The sequence below is a fragment of the Kogia breviceps genome, chromosome 3 (assembly GCF_026419965.1).
Source record: "Kogia breviceps isolate mKogBre1 chromosome 3, mKogBre1 haplotype 1, whole genome shotgun sequence".
NCBI classification, from domain to species: Eukaryota; Metazoa; Chordata; class Mammalia; order Artiodactyla; family Physeteridae; genus Kogia; species Kogia breviceps.
In genome coordinates, this window is record NC_081312.1 from 158,046,904 (window position 1) to 158,059,317 (window position 12,414).

The window sequence follows — 12,414 nt, forward strand, 5'->3', positions numbered from 1 at the left end:
TAAGTCTGTGAGTTCTTTGGGTACCCTTTCTGTTTTCCATGTTACCTGAGGTGACAGGGTTACCAAATCTCTGGCACTACCTAACAAGGGTCCTCTTTTCTTAAACTTCCAGTAACATTCTCCTCCCTATTAGTGTTCAGCTCGTCACAGACAGTTTCTTTAAGGCCCTTCTAGCTCTGCCCACCACTTGGCCCTAAAGCCACAGCCCCCTGTTTTAGGGTTACTGGTGCAGCAGCACCCATGGCCAGTGCACATTCTGTCCTGGTTGTCTGTTCTATCGCAGCCTAGAAAACGATCTTGAAACTGAGTAGCATAAAACTGCTGATTAAAACTTATCTTTCATGGTTCCAAGTGTTAGGCTCATCGGGGTGGTTCTTGCATTAGGTCCCTTATGTTGTCGCAGGAAGGGGAACCCCTTCCAGAGCCCAAGAACAGGCTCTTGGCTAACACTTGGAAATGAATTGTCCAAGGAGACACATGTGTTGACAAAGCAGGAGATTTTATTGGGAAGGGACGCCTGGGCAGAGAGCAGTAGGGTAAGGGAACCCAGGAGGACTGCTCTCCACGTGGCTCAAAGTCTCGGGTTTCATGGTGATGGGGTTAGTTTCAGGTTGTCTCTGGCCAATCATCTTGATTGGCCCATATTTGGTGACTCGGGGTCCTTCCTGGTGGCATGTGCATCTCTCAGCCAAGATGGATTCCAACACGAGGGTTTCTGGGAGGTTGGCACGACATATTATGGGCTGGCGTCTCCTCCCTTCTCCTTTCAGCCCCCCCGAATTTTCCCCATTAGTTTTCGGTGGCAACACTGTGTTCTTTTTAAGGACCTCCTGCTGTGAGACAACACAGGCAAGCGGTTATCATAGTGCCTGGCCAAGGCGGGTGGTTTCGGTCAAAGGTTCCTTAACAATATTACCGCATTCGGAGGGAGGCTACTGATTGAAATATGTTATATTCATCAAAGTGGACAAATCTGAAGCATTTCATGTGTGCACATCTACCAGCCACACTCAAATCAAGTCCAAGAACCTTCCACCGTGTCATGTGTCCTCTTGGGTCTCTTCCCGGTTGGTACCTGCCTCCCCTCCCCTCCACTTCCCTGAGATCATCTCTATGCTGATTTTGGTTACCATAGATAAATTGTCCCTGGTTTTAAACTTCATAACATGGAATCGTAGTATTCACTATTGTGTTTCTGGCTTCTTTTGTTCAACTTAATGTGTGAGATTCATCCAAGTTGTGTGTATTTTGATTTATCCCATTTTATTACTATAGTACAATCTGTTTATTTATTCTCCTGTAGATGCACATGTAGGTTGTTTCCAGTTTGGGGCTATTACATATGAAGCTACTGTGAACATTCTTGATCATGTCTTCGGTACTCCCAAGAACCCACTTCTCTTGGGTATTTACTTGGGAGTAGAATTGCTAGATCCTGAGGAAGTAATGACAAACTTTTTAAGAAAATGCTGAACAGTTTTTATGTAATTGAACCACTTACTACTCCTTCTAGGAATATATGACTATTTAATTCTTCTACACTGTTAAAAACAAAATTCAGCCAAGTAAATTTGAAGAACTAATTGGCTTTATTCAGAAATTCAAGAATCAGCAACAGTAGGAGGGGTTGTACGAAATGGAAGGTTTTTATAGGTAGAAGGAGGGGAGGGGGCGAGAAGGTGTTAGCAAATGAAAAGAAAGGATTATATTTCAGGCAGTCTGTCTTCTACTGGGGGAGGAACAGCAGGGTCTGTCTCAGGCAGTTACCTCACCAGTGCTGATCAGGACATTTCAGATAGGCTGTTATAAAGGTCACATCTCTTGTGGGGGGGTTGAAACTGTCTTGGTTTCCTGTCCTGGGGGTAAGTGACCCCATTTGGGGCTTGTTATTTCTTTTTTAACACTTGGTATAATGGCATTATCTTGCATGTCCCTGATGGATATTGAGAATCTTTTCATATGCTTATTGGCCACTTGGATGTTCTCTTTTGTGAAGCTCCTGTTTAAATATTTTGCCCATTTAAAAGTTTGGGTTGTCTTTTTATTATTGATTTGTAGGAATTTTTTCTATATTCTGAATCTGAATCCTTAGTTAAATATATGTAATAAATATATTTTTTCAGTCTGTGGCTTCTTGATTTATTTTTTAATGATGTGTTTGGACCAACACTTTTTATGTTTAATGAAGTCCAGTTTATTACTTTTTCTTTCCTGCTTAGTATTTTTCACGTCCTATTTAAGAAATCTTTGCCAACTTCAGAGTCATGAAGCTATTTTTCTTTGTTCTGTTTAAAAACTTGTTTGCTTTCACACTTAAGGCTATGATTTACCTTGGATTCATTTTGAGGTTCTGTGCTTATCCAGTAACTTCAGTACCATTTATTACTGTGGGAGAATCTTTGTCCTAAACCAATTCATCACATATATATTTTTTCCGGGTATTTATTCTGTTCTTCTGATCCCTTTGTTTGGCCTTGCATCGGTACCACACCACTTTGATTACTGTAACTGTATTTTAAGTCTTGGTGTCAGTAGTTTAAGTTCATTAATTTTATTATTTTTCTTCAGGATTATTTTGGCTATTGTCTGCATTTCCATATAACTTTTACAAGAAGATTGTCAATTTCCTAAAAGAAAAAAACACTGCTGAGATTTTGATTGGAATTACATTCAATCTCTAGATTAATTTGCAGATAATGACAACAATATTGAGTTTAACAATCCATAAATATGTAAATCTTGTCAACTCATTTAGATCTTTATTTAACCTCAGCAGTATTTTGTTATTGCTACTTTAGAGGTCTTAACACATCTTTCATCAGATTTATCCCTAGATATTTGATTTTGTTAATGGAAACAGCAGAAAAAACACACAAAAAATGCTAAACATCATTAGTCATAAAAGAAATGAAATTTTCAATGGAAACCCTAAAATATAGAAAACAAGAGCAATACCTTAAAAATGCGAAGCCATGAAATCTATATCCAGCCAGAATAGTCTTGTTTCTGGGATTCTCCCGTGAAGTTTCAGCTTTCCCAGATCTGCTGAGGCTGTTGCTCATCTGCTTTCCAGATTCTTAAGTATATAGCTGTCGTCTCCTCTCCTTTTTCTCTTTGGCCTTGTAGATTTATGCTTTTATTAAAACTCTGGTATTTTAGTGTGATTTTGGAAAGGATCTGTTTAAGTGGAATCACTTTAGTGTTTATAATGAAAAATTACTTAAGAGAATTTCTCTATGCACTGATATTTAGGTGCTATTTCCGGTGGCCAAATCACAGGTGCAGGTGGAGATTCAGTACCTTCTATGGTATGAAGTTATTACTTCAGGGATGAAATATGCTTTTTTTTTTTTTTTTTTTTTTTTTTTGTTATACGCGGGCCTCTCACTGTTGTGGCCTCTCCCGTTGCGAAGCACAGGCTCCGGACGCGCAGGCTCAGCGGCCATGGCTCACGGGCCCAGCCGCTCCGCGGCATGTGGGATCTTCCCGGACCGGGGCACGAACCCGTGTCCCCTGCATCGGCAGGCGGATTCTCAACCACTGCGCCACCAGGGAAGCCCTGAAATATGCTTTTTAATCTTCAGAATAAGCCTTCAGGATTTCTTCAGATCAGACTGAGCTATAGACTGCTCAGTCATCATGACTTTGCTTTCTCAGACTTGATTTTCTTTACTCTTTAGAGAAAGAAATTGATGATATGGATTCAGATATATTTTTCCCCAACTTTTTCTTTTGAAAAGTTCAAATCTACAGAAAAGTTAAAGTGCAGTACAGTGAGCATACATGTATCCTTCATCTAGATTCATCAATTGTTAAGTTTGCCAATTTGCTTTCTCTCTCTCTGACATGTATGTGCATGTGAGAGAGACAAACCAATATATTACACACATATAATATACAGAGATAAGGTGGTATACATGCAATATATGTATACATTTTATGTATAAATGTAGCAGTTGTTTTTTGCTAAACTGCATAAAATAAGTTGCAAACATAATGACACTTGCCCTCATAGGGCATAGTTTAAAATCGTTTCCAAACACCTCAACAAAACAAATTCCTAACATGATTGTGTCCAGAGTGGGTTAAAAAAAATCTATCAATTAGTATCTCCTGAGCTTAGCTTTAAAAGTAACCTCTAGTAAAAAGAAACCAAAACACAAAAACCCCTTTAATTTCTGGGACCTTGTTTTTTGTTTGTTTTTAAATTTATTTATTTGATTTTGAACTGTGTTGGATTTTCATTGTTGCACGTGGGCTTTTTCTAGTTGTGGCGAGCGAGGGCTACTCTTTGTTGCGGTGCGCAGGCTTCTCATTGCGGTGGCTTCTCTTGTTGCAGAGCACGGGCTCTAGGCGCGTGGGCTTCAGTAGTTGTGGCATGCAGGCTCAGTAGATGTATGGTGCACGGGCTTAGTTGCTCCGTGGCATGTGGGATCTTCCTCGTCCAGGGCTCGAACTCCTGTCCCCTACATTGGCAGGCGGATTCTTAACCACTGTGCCACCAGGGAAGTAGCTGGGACATTGTTTAATCTGAGTATATGGAGCCATCTGACTTACCACTAAATAATTACTGCCATTCATAGTGACCTATAATTTTGTTGAAATTTTCCGATTTGGTAAAAACAGAGGTTAAGTAAAGAAGCTTACTGGATAGCTGAGACCCAGGCTCTTCACAACTGGACTGAAAAGATGCTCAGCTGAAGAGCAACAAATAATATATCCCTATCCGTGATGCAAAACTGTTCTTTGTAGTAATTTTGAAATAGTATGCTTTATATTTTTTAATTGTATAAAAAATATATTTTTACTTAGCTAAAATATGGTGATCTAGGTTTGTACCAGATGCCCATTAAATGATTAACATATGTTGAAACTCTAAGAAACACTGAACAAAGATCATCAGATTGATAACTTGAAGAAAAAAAAAGCAGAGTTAAAGTAAAAGAAGAACTCTGCTTGAAAACAAGACTCCCTTTTCCTGACCCCAGTGATGGAATGAGGGAAGCTGTTAATTGATAGGGAGGGAGCAAAGCCAGCTCATGACTCAGTAGATAACAACCACTTAAAATATTACAAATTCAAATTCCCAGCTTTATTTCTATTTAAAACTAAATGGGTCAAAACTGTAAATTAACATGGCACTCAGAGGCTTATTGAGTTATAAAATTATTCTACCTCTTAAGTAATAGAAAAAAAAACCTCCTGCTGTTTATCTGGAATGTACAAGGATTTGGGAGTTTGTAGTTACAAAAAGTTTATATATATTGTATTTCAATTACTAATTCTTAAAGAATTAAAACATTATACACTATATACTATTATACTATAAAATAAATATACTTAATGTGAAAATTATACTGAGCATACACTAATCTTTCTTTCATGATCCATAAAGTACCACCCTTAAAGCCAAGGGCATATTAACCATGAATTAATGTAAGACATAATCCTGAATTTAAAAATCTTTGTTCACAGTGTTATTTGCCTGGAGTTGTGACCTGTCCCAGTAGATTTTAACTTTGTGTGTGCGTCTCTTTTAGGAGGAGTACCACCAACGCAGCTTCATGGAGGTGCTCTCCCCCAACGTGTACAGCAGTAAGCTCTGGGAAACCTCTGGACACTGGCAGCATTGCAGTGACAACATGTTCACCTTTGACATTGACAAGGACACTTTTGCCCTTAAGCCCATGAATTGTCCGGGGCACTGGTGAGTATTAAAAGTGAAGCAGATCTGTACCTATAAACGCATAGCAGACTTCCTCACAATTAGTCTTTAATATTATTTGCTTTTTGGAACTAAGTGATTCCTTTAATCTGAAGACTTGTGGTTAGAAATCATCTTTACCAAGTTATTTCATTCTGGAGAATAAATTTACTTTTAAAAATATGTTTGCTCTTTGACAGGTGTGGGATGTTAGCTGGAAACCATTTAGTATTTTGTGCTTCTCAGAGGATAATGTTACATATCAACTTTATAAATTATTGTAATATTTCTCTTCCTAATAATACACTTCAAATACACATATTTGCAGAACATCTAGTTCTTACATACTATTTGGGTTGATTGTAACAAGAACAGTGAGGTCAAAATAAATGACTGGATTTCATTGATTCTAAGATGGCTTTACCCCTGAAATTGGGATGCATCTTATAGTTGGTATCTTAACATTATGCCATAATTTAATTAATGGTTATTTTCTTTCTTAGTGATGTATAAAATAATGGTACAGGGCTTCCCTGGTGGCGCAGTGGTTGAGAGTCCACCTGCCGATGCAGGGGACATGGGTTTGTGCCCCAGTCTGGGATGATCCCACATGCTGCAGAGCGGCCGGGCCTGTGAGCCGTGGCCGCTGAGCCTGTGCGTCCAGAGCCTGTGCTCCGCAACGGGAGAGGCCACAAGAGTGAGAGGCCCGCGTACCGCAAAAAAAAAATAATAATAATGGTACATCTTACAATCAAGGTTGTCTTAGAGTTTGTGAAAGAATGTAATTATCATAAAGTTGCATGGTATGCAAATATAACCTTGTAAGAGTAGCATATTTTACAACTGGAAGTGAACAGATACAATTCTCCACAAGAAAATATCCCAACTCTTGTAGTTTTGTATCATCAACTACATAGTTTCAGGTAAATTTACCTTAGAAGGTAACTACTTAAAACAAACCTCTGAACATTGAAGAAAGCTCTTTGCCCTTTTCAGTAAAGACTGAAAGAAGTTCAACTTTATGATGACAGCATGTAAAAAATATATATTTATCTTTAATTTTCTAAAAACTGTTATGTAAATATTCCATAACCTCTTTTTAAAAACAGAAGGTGGAGGCTAACCTAGTGCTTTGCATTTTCTAAAACATCTATATTAACAACTTCTTAACTCAGTTTCCCATTGGGTAACAGTAGAAGCTGTGATTTCAATAGAATTAGAAGAAAGCTGAACACAAGTAGAGAAAGTAATATTGAATTTTCATGTCTCAGAAAAAGGAAGAGCAGGACCACAGTTGGCCTAGTGGTGATGGGTTATGGGAGCCAGGGGTGCTTCCTGCAGAAGAGAGGCCTTTCATTCAACAGAGAACATTAGCCGAGTGTTTCCAGTGCTGGGAGCTGGAAATGCAGAGGTGATTCAGATGTAATCCATTTCCCCCCGGAGCTCACGAGCAGAGTGGGGAAGGAACAGATACATAGACAGTCAGTTATAACAATAGCAAGACCAGTGTCAAAATTATGGCAATTCCTGCTGTTTTTGGAGCCTGAGGCAAGCCTGACTAGCCCTTCTGGGGGAGTGTCCAGGGCTGCTTCACCTAAGAAGTAGCCTTTGAAATGTCTTGTAAATGGTAAGTGGATATTCCCTGGGTGAATGAGAGTAGGGAACAGCATTCTGGAGAAGATAAGAGGGTTCTTTCTCAGAGTGTGCAGTGATGTAAATTCAAGGTTCACTAATTCATGGGAGAAGAATTGTAAAATTGGTGACCTAAGAACCAGAATAAGGTGTTTACAAATCCTGAGGCATTTAACTGTACCTTATTAACATCTAGATCATTACATGATCTTTTCCATGCTAAGGAAAAGCTATGTGCCATTGTGTCTTTTCTAGTCTGATGTTTGCCCATCGTCCACGATCTTGGAGGGAAATGCCTATTAGATTTGCTGACTTTGGAGCTCTTCATAGGAATGAGCCATCAGGAACTTTGAGTGGCTTGACCTGCGTCAGGCGCTTCCAGCAGGATGACGCTCACATCTTCTGCACTGTGGAGCAGGTAAACGGGGACACGGGGGAGGCGTGGTCAGCACAGGTCCGGTGTGCTGCCTTGGACAGATCGCTGAGTCTTTCAGAGTCGCTGTGAAATGTGTTGTTCAGTCTAGTCTCTGAGGGCCCATCAGCTCCAACATTTTGTGATTCTCTAATTTGGGTCATAGATCAGTAATCTCATGACATGAAAAAGTTTTTTTCGAACATAATTTATTTTATTATAAAGGAACATAATTCTCTGAAAATTCGAAGTTCTGTTTGATGCTATTTAAAAATTTTTAACAATCAGTCACTGACAGATATCAAAATAAAGACAATTTTACTATTATACATGGGAACATAAATCACATTGTTGTTTATCTATTTTATCTATCTGTAAAGTAGTGTGTGTCAGTTAATCCTAAACTCCTAATTTATTCTCCCCCTTCCCTTTCCCCTTTGGTAACCATAAGTTATTTTCTATGTCTGTGAGTCTGTTTCTGTTTTGTAAATAAGTTCATTTGTATCATTTTTTAGATTCCACATATAAATGATACCATGATTTTTGTCTTTCTCTATCTGACTTACTTCACTTAGTATGATAAACTCTAGGTTAATCCATGTTGCTGCAAATAGCAATATTTCATTCTCTTTTATAGCTGGGTACTATTCTATTGTGTGCATATGTATACACACACACACACACATACACACATATATATATATATGCACACACACACACATATATATATATGTATACACACCACATCTTCTTTATCCATTCATCTGTCCATGGATGCATATGTTGCTTACATGCCTTGGCTGTTGTAAATAGTGCTGCTGTGAACATTGGGGTGCATATATCTTTTTGAATTAGAGTTTTCATCTTTTCTGGATATTTGTCCAGGAGTGGGATTGCGGAATCATATGGCAACTCTATTTTTAGCTTTTTAAGGAAGCTTCATACTGTTCTCCATAGTGACTGCACCAGCTTACATTCCTGCCAATGGTGTAGGAGGGTTTCATTTTCCGCACACTCTCTAACACTTATAATTTTGTTGACTTCTTGATGATGGCCATTCTGACCAGTGTGAGGTGATACCTCATTGTAGTTTTGATTTTCATTTCTCTAATAATTAGTGATGTTGAGCATCTTTTCATGTGCCTGCTGTCTTCTTTGGATAAATGTCTATTTAGGTCTTCTGCCATTTTTTGATTGGGTTGTTTGTTTTTCTTGACATGAAATTTATTATTATTTTTTTAAGTTTCCTCCAATTTTATTAACTTCAGTACATTAAGTGGACTGTTTTAAGGGAGTTGGTGGAATTTTGGATGTGTGTGTTTTTCAGTATTGCCTAGAAGTTAGTGTTTACTTTTTCAGGTTTTCATGTTAATTCAAGTTAAAAGTGTCATGCAAAGGACCACTATCAAATGGTTTGACCTAATAGACAGTTATAGAACCCTCCAATCAATAACAGCAGAGTACACATTCTTTGAAAGTACACACAGAACATTTACCAAGGTAGACTATATTCTGGGCCATAAAATGACTCTCAGTAAATTTAAAGGGATTCAGTTCATACCAAATATGTTCTCTGGCCGCAATGAAATTGAAGTAGAAATCAATAGCAGAAAGCTATCTGGAAAATCTCTAAATATTTGGAAGGTGAATCATACACTTCTAAATAACCCATGTGTCAAATAAGAAATCAAAGGGAAATTAGAAAATACTGTCTAATTAACCCTTGAACAACACAATATCAATAAAAACCAAAGGCTGGTTCTCCTAGAAGATCAACAAAATTCATAAACCTTTAGTCTTGTTGGAGAAAAAAGAGAAGATACTAATTAAAAACATTAGGACTGGGGACTTCCCTGGTGGTCCAGTGGTTAGAATTCTGCACTCTCACTGCATGGGGCCCAGGTTTGATCCCTGGTCGGGGAACTAAGATCCCACGAGCTGCATGGCACAGCCAAAAAAAAGGAAAGAAAAAGAAAAAAAATATATTAGGACTGAGAGAAGTGACATTGCTACAGACCCTATAGATATTAAAAGGGTAATAAGGCAATATTATGAACAAGCTTATGCCAGTAAATTTGACAAATTAGATGAAACGGACAAATTCTTTGAAAAACACAAACTACGAAACTTTACTCAAGGAGAAATAGATAATCTGAGTAGTCCTGTGTTTATTAAAGAAATTGAATTGGTAGTTAACAACATTTCCACAAAGAAAACTCCAGGCGCAGAAGGAATCACTAGTGAATTCTACCAAACACTTAAAGAAGAAATCATACCAATTCTACTCATCCCTGCCAGGCATTAACAGGGATCTCCCCGCACCCACCCCGTAATGTCAGTGGAGACTAAGTGGGAGCCTGGACTTCCACCCTCACCTGGCAGTCACAAGGTGCCTCTTCTACTTCCTGCTTAAGTGGAGAGACAAAACTTCTACCACCACTCCATGGTAATGAGGCCATGCACCCTGGAGGTTGCTAAAGGCCACATGAGAAGCAGTACCAAGATACCCCTGCCTCTCCCAGCTGAGGTGTTATTAGAGGAAACCTACTAAGGTGCAGAACTCCTACTCACCCAGTGGTAATGAGGAGCCTCTGCCTCCCTTGCGTTCCCCAGTGTGAAACCCAGACATCTGCTCCTACTTTGCAATAACCAGGCAGTACTGCTCCCTCCCTGTTGGAGCAGAGTCAGTAGAAACCAGCTAAAATGAAGAGTTTAAATAAAATCCAAATTCTTATAACATAATATCCAAAATATCTAGATTTCAGAAATCAAAAATCAATCATCACATCAAGAACAAGGAAAATCTCAACTTGAATGACAAAGGGCAGGGTAGGAGCACTGATGTGGACACGGCAGGGATATTAGAATTACCTGATGAGGATCTTAAAGAAGACATCATAAAAATGCTTTAATAAGCAATTACAAGCACATTTAGAAAAAATGAAAAAATAGACAGTCTCAGAAAATAGAAGAACCAAATGGAAATTTTAGAACTGAAAAATGTAATAACCAAAATATTCAGTGGATGGATTCCTGAGCAGAATGGAGGAGACAGAGAAAAGAATCAGTGAACCTGAAGACACCAGTAGAAATGACACCATGTGAAAAACAGAAAAGAGACTGAAAGAAAAATGAACAGAACCTCAGAGACCAGTGGGACTATAACAAAATGCCTAATATTTATGTCACCAGCGTTCTGGAATAGTTCTGGAAATGTAGGGTGGAGGTGAAGAAGTACTCAAAGAGGTAATGGCTGAAAACTGGCCAAATTTGGCAAAAAACATAAGCTTACATGGATTTTTGAATTAGAGTTTTCATCTTTTCTGGATATTTGTCCAGGAGTGGGATTGCGGAATCATATGGCAACTCTATTTTTAGCTGAGAAAGTCCACATAGGATAAACCAAAGAAATTCACACCAAGACACATTATAGCCAAACTTCTCAAAGCTAAAGAAAAAGAAAAAAATTTGAAAGCAGTGAGAAAGGAATGATATCTTACCATTAAGGAAAAAAAATTTTTTTTTAAAGATTTCTTATCAAAAACAAAATAAAACAGAGGCCAGAAGGAAGTGGCACAGCATTTTCAAAATGCTGAAATAACTGTTAACCCAAAATTCTATATGCAGACAAAATGTCTTTATGGAAGGAATGAAGGTGAAATCAAGACATTAGACCTACCTTAGAAGAATGGCTATAGGAATTTCTCTGAAGAGAAAGGAAATGATAAAAGGAAGAGTCTTGGAACGTTAGGAAGGAAGAAAGAACAACTGTAAAAGTAAAACATGGTTAAATACAATAAATATTCCTTTTCCTTTTCCTTTTTCTCAGAGTTTTCAGAGTTGTGAAAAACTCACAGTTTCCTGAGTTGTGTTTGACGGTTGAGGCAAAAATTATGTCACCACTGGGGAAACCTGAGTAAATGGTACAACAGTCTTATTTCTTACAAATGCATGTGAATCTCAAAAAGTTAAACTTTAAAAAAATGGGCAAAAAGATTTGACCATTAAAATGGTCAAAGAATATATACAGAAGAAGATACATATCTAAGGAGATATACAGATGGCAAAGAAGGACATGAATAAGGGGTGCAGTGCTTCCCTGGTGGCGCAGTGGTTGAGAGTCCGCCTGCCGATGCAGGGGACACGGGTTCGTGCCCCGGTCCGGGAGGATCCCACATGCCGCGGAGCGGCTGGGCCCGTGAGCCATGGCCGCTGGGCCTGCGCGTCCGGAGCCTGTGCTCCGCAAGGGGAGAGACCACAACAGTGGGAGGCCCGCCTACCACAAAAAAAAAAAAAAAAGGGGGTGCAAGATGATCAGTCACTAAGGAGATGAAGATTGAAACCGTAAGGAGTTGCCTCTACACCAACTAGAATGGTTAAAACGTAAAAGGCTGACTCTGACACATGTTGGGAGTGTGGAAGGGATGGACTTCTCACTCACTGGTTGCGGAAATGGAAGACAGCACAGTCACTGTGGAAACCAGTTTGGCAGTTTCTTAAAAAGTGAAGCAGAGACTTCCCTGGTGGCACAGTGGTTAAGACTCCACACTCCCAAAGCAGGGGGCACGGGTTCGATCTCTGGTCAGGCAACTATATCCCACATGCAAGCTGCAACTAAAGGTCCTGCATACCCCAACGAAGATCACACATGCGGCAATGAAGATCC

At 38.9% G+C, this 12,414-nt stretch overlaps 1 protein-coding gene across 4 annotated transcripts in view; it reads left to right on the forward strand.

The window, feature by feature from the left end:
* Nucleotides 1-12,414, forward strand: part of TARS3 (threonyl-tRNA synthetase 3) — a 52,010-nt gene that overhangs the window by 23,491 nt on the left and 16,105 nt on the right. For all 4 annotated transcript variants that reach the window (XR_010839867.1, XR_010839868.1, XM_067030116.1 and 1 more), the window contains exons 11-12: nucleotides 5,541-5,707; nucleotides 7,592-7,754. Coding sequence is in view for 2 of the 4 variants with exons in the window: in XM_067030116.1 (XP_066886217.1) it covers nucleotides 5,541-5,707; nucleotides 7,592-7,754 (330 nt within the window). In the remaining 2 variants the exon portion in view is untranslated. The remainder of the gene's footprint in view (nucleotides 1-5,540; nucleotides 5,708-7,591; nucleotides 7,755-12,414) is intronic.